At 38.9% G+C, this 23740-nt stretch overlaps 1 protein-coding gene across 5 annotated transcripts in view; it reads left to right on the plus strand.

The window, feature by feature from the left end:
- Nucleotides 1-23740, plus strand: part of DPYD (dihydropyrimidine dehydrogenase) — a 360191-nt gene that overhangs the window by 330635 nt on the left and 5816 nt on the right. For 4 of the 5 annotated variants that reach the window (XM_042805516.1, XM_042805526.1, XM_033000424.2 and 1 more), the window contains one exon: nucleotides 15862-16005. In XM_042805516.1, coding sequence (XP_042661450.1) covers nucleotides 15862-16005 — 144 coding nt within the window. Of the gene's footprint in view, nucleotides 1-6884; nucleotides 6986-15861; nucleotides 16006-23740 lie in introns of those variants that run through there. The other variant, XM_042805542.1, reaches the window with a different exon arrangement.

The raw sequence follows: 23740 nt of genomic DNA on the forward strand, positions 1-23740 counted from the left end.
CTTGCTTAATAGAATGTCCTCTGCACTCAGAGAAAAAGCAATAAGGCAAGTGAAAGTCAGGAGGGCATAAGTCTCATTGCTGAGGTTTTCCAGAGCCACAGGTCAGATGGGCAGCAAGCCAGCTGTAGAGAAGATGGGAAGCTGTACATATGCATAGTCTTTTAGCAATTTAACAAGGCATTACACAGACCTGCAGGTGGTAATATGTTTTCCATCTTTAAAAGGTGAAAGTAGCTTCAGTTTCTGATACAATACTCATATATTTGTAACTATATTAGATGTTAGAATTAAAGTAACTACATCAATACCTTTTGAGCATCCATTAGGTTGAATACAGGTGGAAAAAAATGCAATTTGACATTAAACCTGTAGTAGAAAGAAACCAACAGTATCAGCAAGAACTAACAGGGCTGGCTGGGATTGCTGCCATAGCTGTATGGATGAAGAAACAGAACAGCAAAAGCTGTAGCTGATCATGATTGCATTCTCATCTGTCTGCTTAAAATGACCAAGGCAATAAATCTAAAATGAAATAAAATGAGATGAAATTGCATTTGACTCCTGGAGCACTGGGATAATTGCTGACCTCCCAAAGGCTATTACCCAGCTCCTAAAAAGTAAAAACCATGCAGGATAGACCCACACCTGAAAATGGGTAAGTCAGTTTGAAGATTAGTGGGATTCATAAACCATCTCACAATACTTTTCCATGCTTTTCAGATCTGTACAGTCTCCTGAGGTGATTACTAAACAAAACCACGCTATGAATACAACTGTTGTAATTCACTGGAGTCTTCTCATATATAAAGGAGCTGTACAAAATATCCCACAGTGCGGCGTTGCAGCATGTAAATGCCAAGGCCATTATATCGCACAAGGCAGGGCGGGGGAGGCACTACTGTTTGCATGAGGCATATGTGGAACACAACTCCTCCAAAAAGGCTTCTACATCCACCAGCAGAGTGTAGGAGCAGCCCAGCTGAGACATTGGAGTAATGTGTGCAAGTGAAAACTTCAATCCTTATGTTTCAGGGCAGGAAATTATACAAATACAAAGTGTCCATCAGTCATTTGAAAGCATTTTATAAAGCCAGAACTAGCACCCCGTCAGTAACCACAAGGGAATGCTGCTAAACCTGCAGTGGTGTGCATTGCTTAGCATCTAGAAGGGGATTGAGATATATATCCCTGGCTTCTTAACAAGGCCACCGTACACAAAAACAGGATGACTGAACAAGAATGTCAGATTCTCAAAATAATAGAAATGGAGGAAATTAGGAGGTTCATCATAAATAGTATTTAATCAAGATATTTACCAGTTTGGGGCAGAAGCTACAAAAGAACCTCAAAGGAGTGTTTGAACAAGACAAAAATTTAGTGTCAACTCATGCCCATCGATTTTTCACATTGGCCATATGAGCAGGGAGAAGTCCTGTCATCTCCTGGAGTACTGCAACCCCACAGGTAAATGGAACTATGTTATGTGTTCAAGTTACAGCACCCAGGTCACTGAGCAGAAATGCTGTTGGGCACCTGGGAAAGCTATTCTGGGACAGGATCCCCCATGCAGAAGGATGCCTGTGTACTGGGGAGCATCAAGCAGTGCAGGTAGTTGCATTACCCCTGGAGAAACTCACTGCAAGACACTGGGTTGGAACTGGGTGATCTTTAAGGTCCCTTCTAACGCAAACTGTTCTATGAGTCTATGAATTCTCAGCACTGCTATCACTACCATCGTCTTGCACCAACTTGAATGGCAAAACTGAGTCAAGAACTGAAGTTGTAGTTTTTTAAAAAAAAATGAAGAGGAAGACATCTTCCAGGGAAAAATGGCTCTTGCAGAAAGCGCTCACAGTAATCTGGTGCCGTACTGATGTCAGGACACATGTACACCTCAGCGTCTGCTCCCTCAGGAACTATTATGGCTGGAAATGGGGAAAGGAATAACAAAAAGAAAAGAAATCAAAGGGCAATACTATGATAAGCAGGCTACAACCACCAAGAAATACAACCCTGGACTCTGCCAAGATCAAACGTTTTCCTCAGGATAAATCATGAACTTGAGTGCAAGCCACTCACATTGAAGAGACCCTGTAATTTGTATAAAGCTGGAGTGGGTGAGTGTATTTTCTAGTCTCACCCCAAATGTCTGCGTCATATGAGCAGGAGGCAAAGATATGGATAAGGTGCCACCTTTTTCACCAGGGCTTGGTTGGTGGGAAGAAGAACACAGATGAATATGCCATTGACAACCTTTGTAGATGACTTGTTAAACTGCATGCCACTGCAACAGATGTGTCACAGGCAGTCTCTTTGCAGAAAATAATCCATCTGGAAGAAGAATTAAAGGCTGGAGTGAGGTTCACTCATTTTTGATGGCTGAGCATAGAAAAATGCTTGTCTAAGCCTGCAGATAGCTGAAATGGTGGCTATGGGGCATGAGCTGCACCATCACTCAAGTTACTGTCAGAGCAGGCAGCAGCCTGGGGTCGCACAGGGGGCGTGGGGGATTTGAGGGGGTGCTGCTGCTGCTGCCTGGGGGAACCCCACTGTTCATCACTCTACTGCTTCCCGTCACAGCCTTGCCCCTTCTCCTTCCCCCTGCCAGGTCAACAAGTGCTCCAGCTCCACACCAAGCATTTCGAGCCACTGTGGGACACGGGAGGGCAACCCTGCCCTATCTCCAACAAAATCAAGTGCTACTTAAGTACTTCACATCTGCGAGCTGGCTTTGTGCCATGGTTATCTGTGAAGCCCATGTAGCTAAGCTGCAATTTGCTACCCGGCCTTGTTTCCTTGCCACCCTGCTTCAGGCGCACACCTGATAGGAAGCAGGTTGTCCTGCTATCATGTTATGGCTCGTCGAAGTGGTCTGAACATAGAGTGGATACAAGGGAAGACACTTACTGCTCATGCAGGACCACTCACTGCATCTACTCTGGAGGCAGGAAATGGTTCCAGCCTTCCTGAGGAGAAGCAGCAAATTTCTCCTGGGTGGTGTCTGCTCCTGCCTTTGTAAGCCACTCAGACTGAAGCTCTCCTAGGAGCTTTTTCCATCGGAATACATAGCACCTCTATAAAATATGGAGAAAAAAGAGTCAGGCAGACAGAAGTCATGGTTTGTCTATAATAATATAAATTATGTCATCTGTGACCTTTATAGCAATAGCGCTGTTGTAGACAACATTAATGTAGAGAAACTGCACTAAGTAGAAAATTCTGTTTCCCTTACTGTCTTATGGTTGAAATGGCTATAGATTTTTTTTTGAGCTGTAGATGAATCACTATAAATATCCAGCATAACTTTAACAAGATTAATTATGTCAAGGAATAAAAATAATTTTGTTTTTACAATTTAAATGAGGATGAGATTTTTAAATATGGTAGGTTTTTGAGTAGTGAAGGTTTGTAGGGCTTGCATGATCACTCATCCATGAAGTATGTTATCTGCAACTGTCTGGGTGCAGAACAGCTGAAGGCATGCCAGTTTTTTCAAACAACGCAAAAGAGGTGTACATTTTACACTCCGTTTTATATTTCATTGGGCACCTGTAACTCCCGTCATGAAGTCAGGTGGAACTGTGTGTGCACGTCCAAGAAGAGTGGATTGGTTGTAGTCAGTTAGCAAGACATGGTGCCAGTTCCCCCAGTCACTGCACAGAGGATTCACCTTGGCCAGTGTAGCTACTTCCATGGTTAAAGGTCAGCCAAGCGTAAAAGCTTGTAGGATCAGGACAGGCATTTCTTTGCAACTATTAATTATATAATTTGTTGTGCCGTGCCAATCCCTTTGACCTGCAAAATAGCCCAATGAGTACACAGTGCAAAGTGATATGTAAAGAAAAGGTTTATGTATCTCCATTGTTTATCTGTAAGGAGCACATAACCAGTGAAAAAGTGGATGGCCTGTTGAAGCAATATGTGATTGTGGTTATATTTAATAGTAGGGAGCAAGCTGAATGCATATACTTGCAAGCCTAACCGTGCATACAAATCAGTGAAGTCTTGTAGTAACAAGATGATCAGAATTCATTTTAAAGCTATTAATTTAAAACAAGATAGTTTTTAAAAACACAGTGATGTATGCCCGTGATCTGTATTTCTAATGATTTGCACATTAGATTTTTAAAAATCAAAATCTTTCTCTGATTGACTTGAGTTAAAATCTAATCGAATTAGCATTTTAGAATATATGACCAATGTAATTTTCAGAATATAATGATGCTTTAGATATTATACTTTAGCTGTTATAAAGACAGATAAATATGCAAGAGAGGCACTTTGGGGGACTTGGAAGGTTGATTCTAATGAGCACTTTTCTGTTTGTCTACATAAGGTTTTTATATAACATCTATTACTTTGTTACCTACACACTGACATCTCCTCACTGCTTGATGATGATATAGGAAGCATTTATATCAGTTTAATGAAGGTATCAGGTTTGTAATGCACTAATGATATTTTATTCATAAGTTTGATGTAATATTAATTTTAAATAGTTTAGCAATTACTTATTTCTTTTCAGATCTGTTTAAAAGTTTTTATAATTTCAAATGATCAAAATTCTACATCATCACTTTCTTTCAGTGGACCATTCCAATTCAGCCATCTGGCTATAATCTCATAATTTTTTTAATGTCATATGTTATATGGTGATTTGTCACATTTTCAAAACTGTAGGAAGGCCTTAATCAAACCAGAATACCCCAACTCTTCATAGGAGAGCATTCAGCATTTTCTCATCCTACCTCTCACCAACTGAAGTGGAAGTTTTGACTATCTAGGGGTGGAAGCACTTACTATTAATGCCAGAACTATTTGTATTATGACTCTTAGCATGAAATTTAATGAGTTTAGATTATTGAGGTGATGATAAAAATCACTGTATTATTGAGTTTGAAAACTCTAAAAGGCAGTGGTAGGCTCCTTGGTCATAACTGTGAGAGTTGACTAGAGCTCATTTGTCTGCACTGAATACTTTACATTTAAATTAGGATTGTGTGAAGTAGAGATGGAAGGATTACTCTGTGTGAGAGATGAATGAGAGAAAGCATTGTAGTCTGTGTGGAAGGAGGATAAGTACTGTAGTTCATCTGCCATAAGAGATGGATTACAATGAATCTGAAGTGGAAGAAGGTTTGCTTAGGAATTATTAGCAGTGGTTTGCTTTTAAGTAATCTGCTAGTGCAATAATATATGTATAGTTATGTGATGTGTAATCTACCAGGGGAAAGTGGAGTTTATTTCTAGATATATTGAAATTATACGCTGTTTACAGTTTAGGCAAGTCAGTAATAAATCTGGAGCTTCCATGCAAAAAGCCCCATCAAAACAAAAAGGCAGGATAAGCAAAAATCAAAACAAAACCAAAAATTTGCAAAGGTTCCAGCAGATGGAAAAAGTGTATGCTCCTACCACTTGTGCAAGGTTTAACTGTTAGCAAAAAGTATTTGATGGGTAAATTTGCAGCTAAAATACATATAGCAACGGTGAAAATGCACTTTTCTTTACACACAATGGCAACAGTGGTTATTTTACTGAACGTACTCAAAGCGTCAGAGAGTAGCTGTCAAAACCTTGGTTTCTTTCACAGTCTAGAAGAGGTGGTTGCTGGTTGCCCTGTCCACCTAGTCTCCCATTCCCCTGAGAGCATGAGTTTGATGGGCATGACTGATTAGATTGTATATTTTTTCATATGGCCATGGTGCATACATAGACCTTCTATGTCTAAGTACTGCGGGGTGTCTAGAGCTGTATTTCCACCAGGGAGATGCTGGAAGGGAGTGTGGGAGAGCTAAGGAGGATGTAGATAGCATGCATTTCACCTCATCCTGCCCACAGGGTGTAATCTGCCCTCGGGCTGCGTAGTACTGTCAGGTTGCTCAAGGAGCTTTTGAACAGGTTCATGTGGGTCATGTAGGCAGTTTAAATGCAGCTTCATGGGGCTTCACAGTTCTAGAAACAGGGCTAGGCTGCTCCTGGTACCTGACCCAGCTCATTTAGCACAAGTGGAATTAGCAAATTCAGCTTAATACAGCTCTGCTCACCTTGCTGGGTCAGCAGCACCTATGATTGACAGGTCGGTTGGTAACCACTAATGTAGCCATGGCAGCAAGGATATCCATCTTTTGTCAAAGTTGTAAGAAAAGATTTATTTTTCCCTTTTAATAGTCTAGCTAGCACCTCTGAAACTACTTTGAAAGAACCTAGAAAACAGACAGTCATTAGATACTGCTAGGGTTCAATCTCTTCAGTACATGTACCCCCAGATGATGATGATTAAATCCGAAGGATCAGATGATTTTAGGGTTGTTCTGAATAACTCAGTTACCAGCCAGCTTGGAGGAGAAGGTGGGTAAAAGTATCCAGCAATGGCATTTTTTCATATGATCAGGTAATTTACAGTATTGTTATGATGAGCACCTAAGCTGAACATATGGATATATATACCCTATGGTATATAGATACACATGAAAATGTGAATATTGAACTGATGTATTTTTAATTCTATACCAGTAAAAGTACAAAATCTTGTTTGCACAAGCTTTTTTCCAATACTAAGGATCAACTGATACTGATTCCCTAAATGCATCTGAATACAGTTATATTTGCTTGCCTGTCAGATATTTGTTAATATCCATTCTGCTGACATCTCTGTTACGCTGCTGCTTAGCTGACAGAATTTCATCTGCATAAATGGGTGGAAAGTCCTTTCTTCACATGTCCAACAAACTGGAGACAAAGTGCCTGCCAATGTTTTAATTTCTTTTGCATGTTCTGGTTAGAGAGTGAGAAGAATGCTTTCACTCTACAGTGCATGAATATGGTAATCTATGGAAATCACAGAAAGCAGGTACTTAAGTTAAGCACATACTGTACTACAGGAATCCCTGATGAATTCAAGTCTCTTCTGTTTAGAGAAGATGTTGTTGTCTATTAAGTGACAGACTGCCAGATGTTCATGAAGTAGCACAGTAATGTGTATCAGTATCTTCTTTTCTTCACCCCAGAAGGTAACATTTTCTTTATCATCTATGTCATCCTGGCTTTTGATTGTAAATGTCTAAGCTTGCTTCAAATATTAACTCCTTTTTGTTTTATTGATGAATATTTCATGACTTCAGTACATTTGTAGAATGTAAGTTTTTGCTGCACTATAGTAAGCCTATAATCTTAAAATCGTTTCCTTCATTTGGTATATATAAGCTGCTAAAACCCAAACATTTGAGATAGAACATGAAGAATAATTTGTGATTTTGAGCTAGTAGAGAAAATTTTAGAAGTGTTAGAAAAATGATGAAAGAATAAATAATTGTTATTTAAAATAATGGCTTTATCTACATGCTCAAGCATGGTACTATATGTCTCATGGTGAGGTCACAGCAATATGTTTTCCTAGAACACACATTAATGTTTCATTTAGTCTCAGAATTACTGCAGGGTTGGGGGTTAGTTCACCCGCTTTAAATAATCATGGTCTAAAGAGTGGGCAAAATAGTTGAGTAACTAAATGCGATGGTATATACACATGCAGTGTGGGGAGCAGAGGTTACAGGAACAGCTGTATGTGCAGTAATTACAGAGTATTGAAACAGTGCTGTTTACGAAGTAAATAAAAGTTCGGGGGGGGCACGGAAGAAAGAATGGAAGACAGATTTTTTTTTTTTCCTGAAGAATTGTTGTGTCCTGTCCTTTATTTTGAAGGCATTTCCACATCATTAAAGGCAGTGATGCCAGTAGTGTCTCAGCTCTAAGAAACAGAGCCATGAGAATGCGTGATTCCTTTATTATGAGGCACACATTCTCTGCGGCTTCTTGCTGATGTAACTAGAGCAGCTCTGGGGGCTGTAACAACTGGTGTTGGCCCAAGAAGCTCACTGTCAGATGGAAACTGATAGAGTGAAGTACCCTGTCCTCTCCATGGCACATCACCTGCCCACATGCCGCAGGGAAGACCCGCAGGATTCCCTGATGACCCCTACTGCCATCCAGATAACTCCTTCATGCCATGGGCCCTTCCCATGCAGTGTGTGGGAATGGCCCATACGTTAGCATTGCCCAGCTGACACAGAGAAGAGCTGCTATTTAAGATAATTTAGCTTTGAATGTCTGAAAGTGTAAGAATGTCTGAAAGAATAAGCAGTTTCAGTTTCGCCTTTGCCATACATAGTTAGTTTTCATTAGTTAAGCAGTTTACCCTATTAGTGGAGAAAGCTTGTACAAAATACTCTCTCCATACATCTATGAATATGAATACGTGTGTTATTTGCCACCTTCAGAGGAACAGAGTTCAGCTTTTGGCTTTATTGTTGGGTTGGGCTTTTTTTCCCAGAAGAAGCACAAGCTACCATGTCATTGTGACAAGATTTTATTGTTGTTACTGTTGCTGTTCTTCGGTACTGGGACTTTGTGTTTTCTTCCTCTCTGGAAATGTTGCAGTCATGTTTCATTGTACTCTCCCAGAACAAGAAAGAAAGCAGATACCACTTCAGGAAACTTTAATAATCTTTTGTTGTTGTTGTTGTTGTAAAGTTACAAGAGGGTGGAAGCAGACCACAGAATGGGAACTGTTGCACAGTGTAAAGTATGGTGAAGGCCACAGGTACATCCAGCATGTAATAAGGATTGTAGATATGTGCAGCCATTTTGAGCACATTAGACTTTAGAAAAAAATAAACCTGAAGGATACAGAAAAAAAAAAAATGGAAAAAATCATTAAAATTGAAACTGCTTTCTCTGGAAAACTTTATACATCAAATATAGAAATTTTCCACATGAACAAATGGGGGTCAAACATTACTAAAACCTTTGTGCTGAGGGCATATAAAATGACCCATGCAAACCTGATTTAAATTCTTGTAGCTCCTGGGTGAGGGCAGCTGTCTACCTTGCTTAAATGTTAATGTTTCCCTTATCTGATTGCTTTTCTGTACCACGCTCCCACTTTCAGGGGTCCTGCTTCACCTATTACCCTCTTAAAATCTATTCATTCTTGTCTGCAATCTTCATAGCTTTAACTGTGTCTGAGGTAGTCACTTGGCTGTGCAGCCTCCCTAGCTGTTACACTCTTAGCTTTTACCCGCCCAGCTGTTTGTCTCCCCAGTTCTCTGAAGCCAATGAGAAACCTTCCCAGATGTAGTCCTGCCATGGCAGCAAAGGGATGAAGCTCAGCTTTTCCGCATGTTTACAGAAGACAGTGGTATTTGGGGAGGATAGCTAAACCAACTACAGATCAACTGTTCTTCATAGGAAGAGAGTAGTCAGCATCAATTTATGAAGGGAAAACCACATTTAACCAACCTGATAACCTACTACAGTGAAGTGACTAGCCTGGTAGATGAGAGAACAGCAGTAGATGTTATCTTTAGCGAATCTTTTGACACTGTCTCCCATAGCATCCTTGTAGACAAACTGTTGAAACCTGCTGTAGCTGACCCTGTTCTGAGCAGGGGGCTGGACTGGATGGTCTCAAAGTGTCCCTTCCCATCTCAACCACTTGGTGATTCTGTGAAGGTAGTTGACCACCTTTGTCCTTTCTGATCATGTAGAGAATTTGTATTTTTCTCCTCCTTTTTTCTCTCCGTCTTTGAGGGAAAGCAGTTGGTTAAGTGATTTCAGAGAAAGATCTATTCAGAAAAACACAACACAGAGAAGGAATACTAAGAGCCACCTCTTGTTTGATTTCTAAAACACACTAGTGTTTTAGAACACACAAGTTTTTGCAACTACATGGCAAGGTTTTGGTGTGACAATTATCCATCCATTTCCATAGCTACAGAGTATGTGGGCCTTTGGTGCATCTACTACAACTAGTATAAAATATTTCAATAGAGCAATTTGAACTCTTTCATCAGTTCAGTTTGGCAGACATTTTTCAGTCTTCATTCTTGTTCTCATCTAGTTTTGCTATGTGCAATCAGAAACATCTACACTTGAAAAATTTAAAGTATGTGAAATAAGATAATTTGGCTTTGGTTCCATTTCCAGATCCATGAGGGACATCACTGTGTCACTTAAAATTGTTTACATGTTGAAAGTGCACAAGAGGAATTTAGAGAATTAATGCATATGCATCTTCATACTTCAGCCTGGAAGCAACTCTCACGTATAAAAGAAATTGCATAATGCCATTACATTCAATATGGGAAATTCTTCACGAGGGAAACAGTATTTTTGAAACATATTGCCTCATAGCTAGATGATACTGCTACCCCAGAATTCCATGATCTAGCGATCCCTAGAATTCTTTGTGTAACTTCTTCATTTACCTTGTGACCATTGCTCTCTGAAAATCATTTTTATGAAGACTATTATTTTCCAGTGTTCTTTTTGATGCTTATGATGATACCTAGCTGTGTGTGGTGGGTTAACCTTGACTGGATGCCAGGTGCCCACCAAAACCACTCTGTCGCTCCCCCTCCTTAGATGGACATGGAGAGAAAATACAACAAAAGGCTCACAGGTCGAGTTAAGGACAGGGAAAACACTCAGCAATTACCATCATGGGCAAAACAGATGACTTGGGGAAATTAGTTTAACTTTATTACCAACCAAAATCAGAGTAGGATAATGAGAAATAAAAACTAAATCTTAAAATACCTTCCCCCCACCCCTCCCTTCTTCCTGGGCTCAACTTCACTCCTGATTTTTCTACCTCCTCCCCCTGAGCAGCACAGGGGGGACAAGGAATGGGGGTTCTGGTCAGTCTGTCACACTTTGTTTCTGCCACTCCTTTCTCCTCAGGGGCAGGACTCCTCACACTCTTCCCCTGCTCCAGTGGGGGGCCCTCCCATAGGAGTCAGTCCTCCATGAACTTCTCCAATATTAGTCCTTCCCACGGGCTGCAGTTCTTCATGAACTGCTCCAGCATAGGTCCCTTCCACGGGGTGCAGTCCTTCAGGAACAGACTGCTCCAGCGTGGGTCCCCTGTGGGATCACAGTTCCTGCCAGCAAACCTGCTCCGGCGTGGGCTCCTCTCTCCTTGGGTCCGAGATCCTGCCAGGAGCCTGCTCCAGCATGGGCTTCCCAGGGGGTCACAGCCTTCTTCAGGTGCATCCGCCTGCTCTGGTGTGGGGTCCCCCACAGGTTGCAGGTGGAGATCTGCTCCACCGTGGACCTCCACGGGCTGCAGGGAGCAGCCTGCCTCACCATGGTCTTCACCATGGGCTGCAGGGGAATCTCTGCTCTAGCGCCTGGAGCACCTCCTCCCCCTCCTTCTTTACTGACCTTGGTGTCTGCAGAGTTGTTTCTCTCACATATTCTCACTCCTCTCTTTGGCTGTCATTGCGCAGGGTTTTTTACTATCTTCTTAAATATATTATCCCAGAGACACTACCGCCACCATGGATGGGCTCAGCCTGGGCCAGCAGCGGGTCCCTCTTGGAGCTGGCTGGCACTGGCTCTGTTGGACACGGGGGAAGCTTCTAACAGCTTCTCACAGAAGCCACTTCTGTAGCCTCCCCACTACCAAAACCTTGCCATGAAAATGCAACACACTGTGCCAGCTGAAATCAGTGTCTTCTAACAGCAGATAGCATCCAGCCCCTTAGTAGGACACAGCTCCCAAATAAGCAACCCATGACTACATCATGGAGACGTACATGGACTTTCCCAGAATAAGGAGCAGATCAGTTTCAAAGTTAGAAATGAGGTCTGGGTCATCTGACGCATATTGCTCTGATCCATTCACTAGCCTGTTCCACCAGTTCGGCTACTTGCTGGTGTGCCCGTAAAAATTGCAACAGTCTGAAGTGGAGGATTGTCTCTACTTTTTACCATTAGAAAACAAGCACCTTTTTTAGTTCATAATATGCTCAATTACCTTTGGATTGATCCATGAATAAATTATAATCAAAACAGACTTATTCACCTTAAAGCTCTCCCAGCTTAAGGTTTCATTGTTGATTCATTATGTTGTCAGTTCTCTATTGGCAGGGTAATGCTTTTTTATATCTGGATAGAGACAGTTTTAGTGGAAGATACTGTTATCTTTAAATGAGTAGGATTTAGCTTTTCTGGTGAGAACAAATTCATCAATGATGAATCCCTGGAGAAACTACTGAAACAAAAATCACAATGTTGCTGGAGATTTATACAGTTCATCAGTTAAAAGTCAGCTTTTGGAAGTCTTGGTGTGGGGGGTGGAGGGGATTGGATTTTTCCTTTCTTTCTGTAAAATACGCCAGCAAGTATTTCAATCTTCCCATTTTGTGATAATGCAATTATAAACAATGAAATACCACTTAATATATTTATTTTGGCTCCATTCTTGATGTTATCACTCCAATAGAAACACATTGAATTATGGCTATATAGAGACAGATGGATGCAAATAATGCAGCTATAGACATCACTGATACAGATATATAAGTAGACAAGAATTATCTAATTACTCTGCTTGTTGCAATCTTCTAAGCACTGGCTATGATCCACATATTCATATTAATTGTTTTTTTCTAGGCAGATGTTGTTATGACAAAGATACCAGTGTATGAAGAGTTCAGTGACATTGGAATATCTGGAATTAAAAAAAAAAAAAAAACAAAAAAAAAACAAAAAAAAAACAACAAACAAACAAAACAAAACAAAAAAAAACAAACAGCAACATATTGTAGAAAGATTTCAAAGGCAGAGTTAAACTCTGTGCCTGTGCCTTCAATGGGAACTGTGCTGTTAAATCCCCCATGTTCTTAGGAAGGTATTCCCTAGAATGATTATAGGTGATTTAATTTTAAACTCTTAGATATCCATCTCTTCAGCAGTTCTTTCAACATGTTTCCACTTTTGCTATATCCAGTAACTCACTTCATTAAAATATTGTTTGCCATTTCATACGGCCTTTGACTCCAAAATGTTTGAAACCACAGCTCCGAACAATAAGCAGTCTCATCAGCGTTCCCTATATCTGTGCATTACTCAGAAGGGGAACCATCAATACATCCTTCCTAGCTCCTGAGGCTACATTTTCATGTATTATTTATTGTCATAGAAAAGATTGCTGGTTTTCAGTGTTGTTTGATGAAATTTGGCCTGGCTGCTTGTGAAATACTAGACTCTAAACACAAAATAACTAGAACATTTGTATGGGCACACAGTCACCTTCTGTTAAATCAGTGCAAGCCCATTGTGTATGCCCAAACCTGGACTAAGACCTAGGTGTTTCTTTAATTATGTTAAATTTAATTTAATCAGTTTATTGATGGAAAACCAGCAATGTACAGCAAAGACTAAGGTTGGATGTTAGTTTTCTAGATGAATCATAATTTCATTTATTTTTAAAAGATACAGTTTATATAGTTTAATTTAGCTGCATGCATGTCATTATAAAATATGTAGATTATGGTACTGATGGCATTGCACACTTTTCAAAATGTACTCTGTACATTCCAGCTAGCAGTTATGTTAGATGTAAAAATCTGAATACCTCCACCTCACAACTTAATTAATTAAAATTAACTAAACTTAATTAACTAAAATTAATTAATTGCCTTTATAATTTTATCTTCACCTATACACAAAAATAATTCTTTTTCAACACTTCTCCTTAGATCATCTATTTCATTTTAATATACTCAGTATTTCTGTCTGTAGAAATTAGGAGACTGGGCATACATTAAGACAATAGAAAAGTAAAGGCTTTATTCTTCAAAGATTTGACTATTCTTCCCAAAGATGATCTTCAGTCAGTTGAGCCGCGAACAACTGTCTCCTCTCTCTACTACTTCAGTTAAAACCTCAGCAAAATTATCTTTGCTACCCACTCTGAAAGTCAGCAATTCAATTCCTGGCCAGACAGGAAAGAGTCCAAAAACGCTTTGTCATCAGGTCTCCTGCCCTCTCAAGCCCAAAGTTGTTGTCATCAGCACATAAATTATGGAGACAAAATAGTTTCTCAGTGACACAGCTACTACTTATTCGTGGCCAAAATGTATTTCTAATTGATGCAGCCTAGCAGACGTACAAGAAGACTTTTTATCAAAATTTATATTTTTTAGACTTTTGCGAAAAGTCTTAGGCTTTCTAGAAATCATATAAAGAATTGAGTCTTTATGTGTGTGCTTTAGAGCCTATTGATTAGATTGAGATTAGACAAACTCTTCCTTCTAGTCATTTTCCTGTTTAAAATAATTCTGGTTTTGCTGTCTTATTTGACTTTGGTATGTAAGGCCACTACCTTACTGCTGTTTGCAGTAATATTTAAAGACCTATTTTAAGATATCCTAAAATCTTCTCTTTCCAAGATCATGTATGGTAACTGCACAGAAAGGAAAATTTGTTTGATGTCTGTAAGGAAGCCCTTGAATATGACATTTGGTAACAGTTTCCATTGACCAGACGAAATAAGAGTCCTTTGCTGGTGGGCAAACTCAGGCTACATCTAGATTTGGGACAGATGGGGTCTGCAACATGCCCCACAGTTCTGGTCTTGCGTTTGCCTAGACTGAGGCTTTGTCCCAGAGTATGACTCAGTGCCAGCCTGCAGGAGGACCCCTCCTCCGGAGAGCACCATGAGGCTGCAAGTTAAATCTTAGAAATTGAAGTATTTCCAGGACCTCACTCTGGCTATATGCTCAGAGTACCAAAAACCTAGCAGCCAAAAAAGCTTTTATTTTTCATAACAAGAAGCCTGAGGTCCCAAGGTTGGATATATGACTGACAGAGCTCATTGAGGATTTTTTTCTCCTAAGGATTAGCAGAAGAGCAGGGTAACCTCTTCTGGATTTACTTCATTTTAAAAAATAATAATTTCTAAATTTTTAAATAATTCTGGTTTTGAAATTCACATTGAAATTCCCTCTTAAAAAATTGATAACCACAGCAGTACTGTATCTTGTTCGATATGCTCTTTGAGGTTGTATTATTAGCGTGAATTAATGCTAGCAACTGCTGGGGCTATGTATCCCCTGTTAGTACCTGCTAGTTTCTGCAGTACTGCAGACACTTCTGAACGGGGTTTAGTTAGGTGGATAAAATACTTTTGCAGAATAAGGAACTAGTTTCAGGGGAGGAAGGGCACAGTCTTTGGCATCAAGCAAAAAGCCATCTTTTCTACCATTCTTCTTTCACCTAAATGCATGATTGTGACACACTACAGTTGTCCACATCTCTGTTAGGTAAGCAAAGGGACTTTTTCTTTCAGTAAGATGGGTGTTTATGAAATCTGAACCATCACTTTCATGTTCTTGGGTGAGACATGAGTTTTGCAATTTAGTGAAATCTTCCTCTAGAGTTTGCTTAATTGGGTTCAAGGATTAAATGTTGCAGAAAAGACTGCAAGTGGGACAGAGGTAAATCAGATTAGAATATGTTTCAGTTCATTTGATGTTTGTTAGCCTTACTTTGACAGGTCAAGACAGCCTTCTGTTATCAGAATGCAAAATACATGGTGGTAAGCTTTAAAAACATGTATTGATATATTCAGATATCCATACAAATAATCTTAAACACTGATGGAACTCTTCTAAGTAAACTGATAATTTTATGATATGTCTTCACATGCTACAGAAATAAAGTTACATATTTGAATTATTTAAAATGGTACATTTTATATATAAGCAAGTATGCAGTGGGGAAAAATAAGACTATTGGATGCTGACCTGCAATTCAGCTATTTTTCTGCTGTGGTATAATAATATTTTAATATTCAATATATATTTTCAAGTCATATCCTGAAGTTCCTATTTGATTTTTTATTCACTTCTTACACTGGTACAGTCTCACTGATTTCAATTTCAACTTGCTGAATAAGAAGCAAGTTACACTCAGCAAGGACTCAGCAAGGACCTCTCCCTTGGGATCAGACTCACCTTTTTGCTCCACCCGCTCATAAAGCATAATCATGTTTCCTGATTTTTGTTTCAGAAACTACCCAATTTTGGACCTTACCTGGAACAACGCAAAAAGATAATAGCTGAGAACAAGATTAAACTGAAGGAACAGAGCATAGCTGCTGTGCTTCCCAAGAAAAAGCATTTCACTCCGAAGAAGCCCATTCCAGCAATCAAGGTACAAAAATACATGCTTATGCATAAGAAATGATCAGCCATCATCAGGCACTTGACATGCACAGTCATTTCTAGCAGTTTGAGTTGGTTATTACTGCTTTTAAGCTTGTTAGAAGGCATCAAAGACAACTATTTATGCAGACTTTCTAGCTTTTAAACAAAATCGATGGGAAATGATTTGTGATGTACATGTATAGATATTTCCCTAATGTCATTTTTCAAAATGAAGATATTCAGACAATGGAATGGTAATTGTAGAACAAGATATGGGTAACACCTTGAAGAATGAAGTAGAACTGTTAACAATTTCTTTCAGTTTGAATGCTACAGTATAAGCTCAGTTTTGCATGATACCTTTTGATTACTTGCGATGTACTAAATAACTCCATCTCTCATGTAGAATCAATGGAAAAGGTTGGTGTTCAGTACATATGAAACCTGTGTCATCAGTTTTCAGACTGAACTTTTAAAGCTGGAGAATGTTTATCTAAGTAGCTGATCCACTGTCTACAATGAGTAAATGTCAAGGTGAAAATAAAACCTGTGACCTCATCTACCACATAATCCATACATTGGAGCTTTTCCCTTCATTTAGGTAGACAATAAATGTCGATAAAATAAAACAGCAGAAGCTAATTATTCTAGGTGTTCACTTTAGACCTTGTTTAAACTTCATGCCTGAATAGGAAAAAGAAACAGAAAAAAAAATGTATTTTTTTTTTAATCATGTAGGCCTTTTTATAAAGCTGTGTGAAAATTGTGTTTGTTAAGTTTGTTGACTGTCTTCCTCATATGTATGAGAATATTAGGTATCTACAGATAGGTAACTTCCACTGTATGTACAGACCTGTAAGAATTCTTCCAAAAATAAGGCCAAACATAAAATACAGTATGTGGTTTAAAATAACACATAATCCCCAAGGGAATTTTGCAGTTTACTAACACATGCAATATTCCAGCATAACTGGTAGAACTGCAAAACCAGCCAAGCAGAAATTTTGAGTCATCTTTCTGTTTAAGTTAAATAGTTTGCCACTTCTGTAGACCTCTCAGTTTTTTGGACTGCTTATTTTGGTTTATGTCACACTGTTGAAAATTGCTCCCCTCCTCTTGTGCTGAGGTTCTCTACTTTATGTATACAAAAAGTTCCAAAGAACAGCAACCTACTCTTTTTTTTTTTTTTTTCCCCCACTATGGTGAACATTTTCAAAGCCTACTTGACCTCAGAGGTTTTGTGGTTCTGTTCTCTTTGCAGGGAGTATTGATGTAGGGGGAAAGGGAAAGAAGAATCAACAGCCAATAACTGCATTTTCAATGAGATAGCTTGCTTCTGAAAACAGCAGAAAACAAAAAAAAATGATACCATCCAAAAACAAATAAACTGAATGAAGGAAAAAGTTTAGCAAGAGGGAAAAACAGACATAAAGACTTGAAAAAAACGTAAATAAAAAGTTGAGGTCAATAATTTATCAAGCCTAACTCCAAGTACAAATGCAAAAAAGAACCAAGCAGTAGGAGATAGATTAAAAAGAAGAAAACAGACCCTACTGCAGAGAAGAGGAAAATTAATTCCTTAAACCAAAAACTTCTGTTTATAAAGACATTGAATACTTTCTTGTGGTGTCTGTGAGGAGCTTCTCTTCCAGAGAAACGAGGTCAGCATCTTTCTCACACCTTAATTTAAATGAGACTGAAAAGGACTGAAGCAATTAGAAGGTCAGAACCACCAAAGCTAATTCTTGACAGTCTTTCAGTCTGACCATATCTTTAGAAGGGAATGTCTTAAACGTAATGAGAAAAACAGCAATGAGAGATGCTCACTAAGAAATAGGAAAATACCTGGGTTTTGCTTCAAGTAGGGAACTTGTCACTACAAAAGGGAGGTTTTAATAAAGTTTATTATAAATGGATCCATCTATTATTAGATTGTGGAGAAAATCTGCCAGAAAGATTCAGATTATTCATTAAAGAAGCTGAGTGAGGCTTAATGAAGAAATGTGACTTATCTGATACCATTCCCTGATCAGGAATTCTCCACGGAGAGAGGCAGAGGAGCTCAGATTTGAGTGACTTATTTGTAACTGTCCAAGAAATATTCACATTTAGAATTAGAAATCCCAGACCATCTCCAAGCAGTTCTGTCTTGGTTGACGCTCTAGACAGAGGAGAGAATACGTTCTGTTAGTTCAGACTATGATATCAGGGGATGGGAATGGTCAGCTCTTATAGCTAGTCCCAGCCTAACTTGAGTTCTGTGGAGCAGTGAAGACATATGCTTGAAAGCTGATCAGACCGGAGAGATAGCTGTCCTTGAAAGAGCTATGACCCCCACTTTGGCCAACTGTGGTTTTGGAGGCTTGCTGCAAATTTCCTGATGCCTGCCCAGAACTCCCTCATCTGTCTAATCGGCTGTTGGGTTGGTGATATGTAAATTCCAACATTTGTTTTAATTCCACATGCTGCCAAAATGCCTTTTTTTATGGATTTAAAAACCCTCTGTGACTATCCAAAATCTAATTTAATTTTTGGATGGCTTTTCCCATGGCTTTTCTCTTTATTTTCTTTATTTTTCAGTATTAATTGAAACTGCATACTTTGATATTCAGCAGAGTTTTTTCTTCTTTTCTCACTTGCCTGTAATATTGGGACTTCTGTCATATGTGGAGATGTGCCCTGGATCTTTTCAGTTGCATTTTTGTACAGCACCCACACACGTATTTGGCTACCTCAGGTTACCTCCTTATTACTTTAATTTCTTTCCTTATACATTCCTGTGGGGTTTTTTTCCTAATAATTCAGTTTTTTGTTTTTCAGGGCCTATGCTGTAATACTTGGTCACCATTTATCAGCTTGATTTTTTCTTCCCTTTTTAGACCACAAGTCTTGCTGTGGAGATTGCCCTGTTTGGTAGTTTAAACACTCTGGCATAGTTCTGTTTGTCAGCTTAGCTAGGGCATGATGTGTTGTTCTACCTGTTGGTATGTGTGGTTCAACATGAGTAGTTTTAGCTTGTGCTTGCCTGCTTGGAAAAGACCATGCTGTAATCTTCATCACAAATGTGGAGCTGCTGCATATTTCAGGTGGAACTATGCATGTGTCTCCTATAACTTATGGGACTCTAAGTCTGCTTCTCCCAAGTATTAGCTCCAACATGAATCACAGAAGTAATCTCCCCTGCAGTAGCCCGTAATGATCCCTTCTTTAGCACATTACCTTAGAGAATATTCTCATTACATGTGACAGTTTAAGCAAATTTAAGTTAGTCTTTCCTAGATATGGGGACAAATCCTAGAGTCCAAACCTCCTCTTTCCCTCCCAGCTCTGACTGTAGAAGGACTGCCTCAAGTAATTCTGTTCTGGAATAGAATAGATTTAGAATTAGAAATAGAAATAGAAAATATTAATTTGAAAGGGACCTACAGTCATCACCTAGGCCAACTGCCTGACCATTTCAGGGCTGATCAAGTTAAAGCATGTTACTAAGGACATTCACATCTAAACCAGAAAATTGAGACACTTTGTTCATATTTTGCCTTTTCTGAACATTGATCATTGTATTCTAGCTCTTTCTTTGTTTAGATAGCTTGCCCACTTCATGGCTACTTATTTTCAGAACTCTGTTGTGTCAAAGGCCTGTGTCAGAGACCTACTGAAATATAAAATTTATCAGTTGGGTTTTTCTGTATTTATTACCTCACAGTCTTCATAAAGAATTGTGATAGATTCATGAGGCATAATTTTTATTACAGAAGCCATATTGAATTATGTAGTAAAAGTTAATTTGAATTAATTTGTAAGTCCCTTTTTAGCTAGTACTGCAACCGTTTTACTTGCTTTACTGAAGCAAGGCTTAGAAGTCCCTAAATCCCAGAGCACATTTAGTAACCTTTTTAACTATTGACAAAGCATCTGTAATCTTTCACTGTAAAGTTAGTTTTAATAAGATTGTATATTTTTGTTAGCCACTTTACTGTAAATTGACCTTGGTCATGTACCCTCAAATTCTGGTGACTTTTTCTTCTTTAACCCATATTTTTTTTTTTAGATTTCTTCTTTTCATCTCTTTCTCTGACAGCACCTCACCTTTATTACTGAAAAAGAACAGATGGAAGGCAGGTATCTCCCTAATGGAGATAAACACTGGTACAGAGTCATTTACTTTCTGTTCAATGTTTCATCCCCTTTATGTTCTTTCTCTGTATACTAGTGAGGGCACTTCTGCACAGCCCCTTGTTCTTTCACAACCTGTTGAATCGTGAGAACTGCACAAATAACCCATAAATAATAATGAACAGATAGAATACTTGGGATCAAGTGCACAACTTTGCTATATGAATGTCAGATGCTTTGTTAGGAGTTTTTTGTATTACTTGGTGATGAATCAACTGCAGCATTTGTATCATGGTCAGTGATCCCCCAGAGACTTGAAGACTGAGGTCGAGACCCGTCCTTAGGACAAACACATTCACAACAGGCAGACCTTTACTTCTGCTAATCTAAAGGTTACCCTGCCTTCCTTACCTGCTGTTGCTCTCAGCTTTAAGTGCACAAAGTTCCCGGTCAGTGAACCTTTCTCCTGAACATGGTGTGACGTGCAGAGTGTTCTATGATAAGTCAAAAAGTGCAATAAGAAGGCAAGCATGTGTGTTCCCTTTGAACTTGCTATATGAGATGCAGTACCTGCATTGTGTATGGCTTTCTAATGAATTAATGAGAGACCTGTGATGTTTATCATCTCTAGAGCAGACTGTGGTCTTTTACAGTGTGGTCTGCATGATGATGGATACAGCAAGTCTACAAGGAGCCATACCTGAACTGTGAATTGTATTTACAAATATTGGTTCACTAATATGATGGCTAATGAAAAGCTAATCACCATGAAATCACCATTAAAAATGCAGCTATAGTAATAAAAATAGCACTGTTAAAATAATGTCCTACTGAACAGATCTGTTTCTTGTGTATACTCAAAACCACATCTGCCTAGCTTAGTGACAAAATTATTTTTTTTCTGTACTCATTAGTAACATAAAACTAATGGATTCTGCTCTGATTCTCTCCATAGCAACTGAATTCCCTGCCAGTTCCAGTTGCTAGACTAAATTCCTCTCCCAGTTTGTTCAGTACAGTTTTGTTGAGACGAGTGGGACAGCACAGCAGTAATCAAAAGGAGCACTTTAGTTCCCTGAGATTGCAAAGGTGTAACTTAGGACAAAATTTAACTTCCAGCCTTTTTTTTTTTTTTTTTTTTCTTTTTATTGCTGCTGGTAATGCATAAGCCAGAAAGAACACAGCTTGACTTTCAGAACCTGGCTTCTGTTTGCAGGTCTGGCAGTTGGCAAAACAAACATTATACTGTAAACAGTGCGAATTTGATCCGGAGGCCATTGAGATATACCAAGTGTGGAATCCCATAGTGCCATTTTAGACAGTTGCTTTTTGGAGTGAAACTGCACTTTGAACAGTGAAAGCTGATTATTTCTTTCTGCACTATTTATTTTGTTCCAAACATTCATGATTTGATGGAAACAAGAAGCTCTGAGATAGCTTGAGATGCTGTAAAAGAGTGCACCTGCAAAACATCTTTTAAGTACCGTTGCTTTTTTAGTTAATAAAGTCTTGAAACTTTGCAAATGAATAAAGATACAGTTTTTTTGCTTGAGAGAAAGAAGTGATTAAAAGACACAACACCCAGGAGTGTAAATGAGCAGTAAATCATTGAAATCACTTTTAGGCCTCTAAAATGCCATCATCCTCCCTATTTGGGAATCTTAGTCCCCAAAAGTGTATTTTGTGAGCTATGGGTAGTGAGGCTTGGTTACAAATTCAGAAATCACCATGCCATATGCATTGGTTTTGTTATTCCCTTTGTAAGTTTGTAGATGGAAAAATCTATTTTGATCATGTTCTTCTAGGCTACCATTTCCTGAGCTATCTAATGCTGTCCTAAATCTTGGACTGTCTCACTCCTGTCCCCAAGCTGCTTCTCTGGAAGACCATTAGCCACCTTAGTCCTTTCCCATTTAAAAAGCCTTTTCTAATTTCCAGCTTTAAATTTCTTCATGGCTGGCTTATAATAATATGTTCTTGTGCCAACATTGTCGTTTAACTTAAATAGCTCTTCTCCCTCTCTGATGTATATATAAAGAGACATCATATTCCTGCTCTGCCTTCATCTTCCTAGGCTAAACATCATGTTAGGCTCTTTTTGTCTTCTCTCATAAGCAAGGCCCTCCATCCCATGATCATTTGAGTACCCCATCTCTGAAACCTGCTTGAGCTGTGTGGGTTTTGTTAACATTCAAGCAATATTTAAAGAATACAAATGTGAATCCAGAACCACCCCGAGAAAATTGTTAATTACCTATGCTGTTTAAACCTCTGCTTTTGTTAGATTAAAAAACCCTTCACTATCAGCAATCTTCTCTGTTGATACTTTTACGACATGAGCAGGCAGCAGAAACCTACTTCATTGTATGTTGTACAGGTTTTACATTGTTCCTTCAAATTCTTCAGTACACAGAGCAGTACTTGCAGATGACATGCATTTGTGACATACAGTGAAATGTTTGGGGGCTACATACACAAAAGGGAGGCATATAGGATACTTAGTATTGCTGGGGGCAGTAGATCACACAAAAACATATGTATTTTGAAACCTGTAGCAGATATGGTACAGACAAGCCTACATGAGACTTGAAACAAGCTGGAGCTGAATTCTACAACTACAGTTTTTCAACTGATGCAGAAGACTGAAAACCGAGCAGTTCTTAGTAAATCCATGAACTTTTCAAATAAGACAAGAAATGAAAATACAGGAGTGTGAGCAGTTCCTAAGAGATCACATTTGATTGAGTTAGCTACTGTAGCTCATCAGTGGTGGCACAGTAAAGGGCTGTATGTTCAAGTCTAGTCCTTTGCAATACCAAAGTAAAAACTATTAGCTGAAACACTTTCATAGTAGTTAATTGACATTTTACAGTGGTTTAAGCAGATTTAACTTCAAATTTACAGTGAATTTGGACCATGCACATTTTCAGCTTGCACAGCTCTATTGATGAATACTAATTCATTAAGCTGTGATAACTTGCTCACTTACAGTCATCTGTCCACACTCATGCTGCTTTAGCAATTTTTATGCTGGAAGAGCATTAATGTTCTCTACATGTTGCTGAGAACTGGAAGGCTTTTAGCATTGAATGAATGCAACCAAGGTGTTTCACATGTCAGCAACTTAGGGGTTTGGCAGAGAGAAAACATTTGAGTGTTTTTGGAACAAGAAAACAGTACAATTTTCCTGTCCTTCTTCCTGGGCTTAGGATATGGTTGAATTTCCTACCTCAAAAGTCATTAAGAGCAAGTTGATAGATCCTACCACTGCATCCATCAAAAAAATAAATTTGTCTCGTTGCATAAAGATGCTGTTGTAATTTAAGTGCTGAAGACCAGGTAGGCCTCAAAGTTAAAACTTCGCAGATGAACAGGAGTCATTCATTCAGGAAGTAGAGCTGTTCTTGCAACTTCTCAGCAGACTCAGAAAGACAAGGTTGGACCCATTTATGCATTTAATTCATGTAGCAGAGCTTCCCTTTAGAGCCAACATTGATAGAGACATGTTACCCTATTGCTCTGATGTGGCATAGGAATAATTAAGGATGCTTAATTTGTTTGAAAGTAAGGCTGCCCGAAATAAGATATGCAATGAAAATTTAAGTTACTGTAATCCAGTTCTTCTG

This window comes from Tyto alba, unplaced genomic scaffold (assembly GCF_018691265.1).
Source record: "Tyto alba isolate M040663 unplaced genomic scaffold, T.alba_DEE_v4.0 Super-Scaffold_1000006, whole genome shotgun sequence".
Lineage (NCBI taxonomy): Eukaryota > Metazoa > Chordata > Aves > Strigiformes > Tytonidae > Tyto > Tyto alba.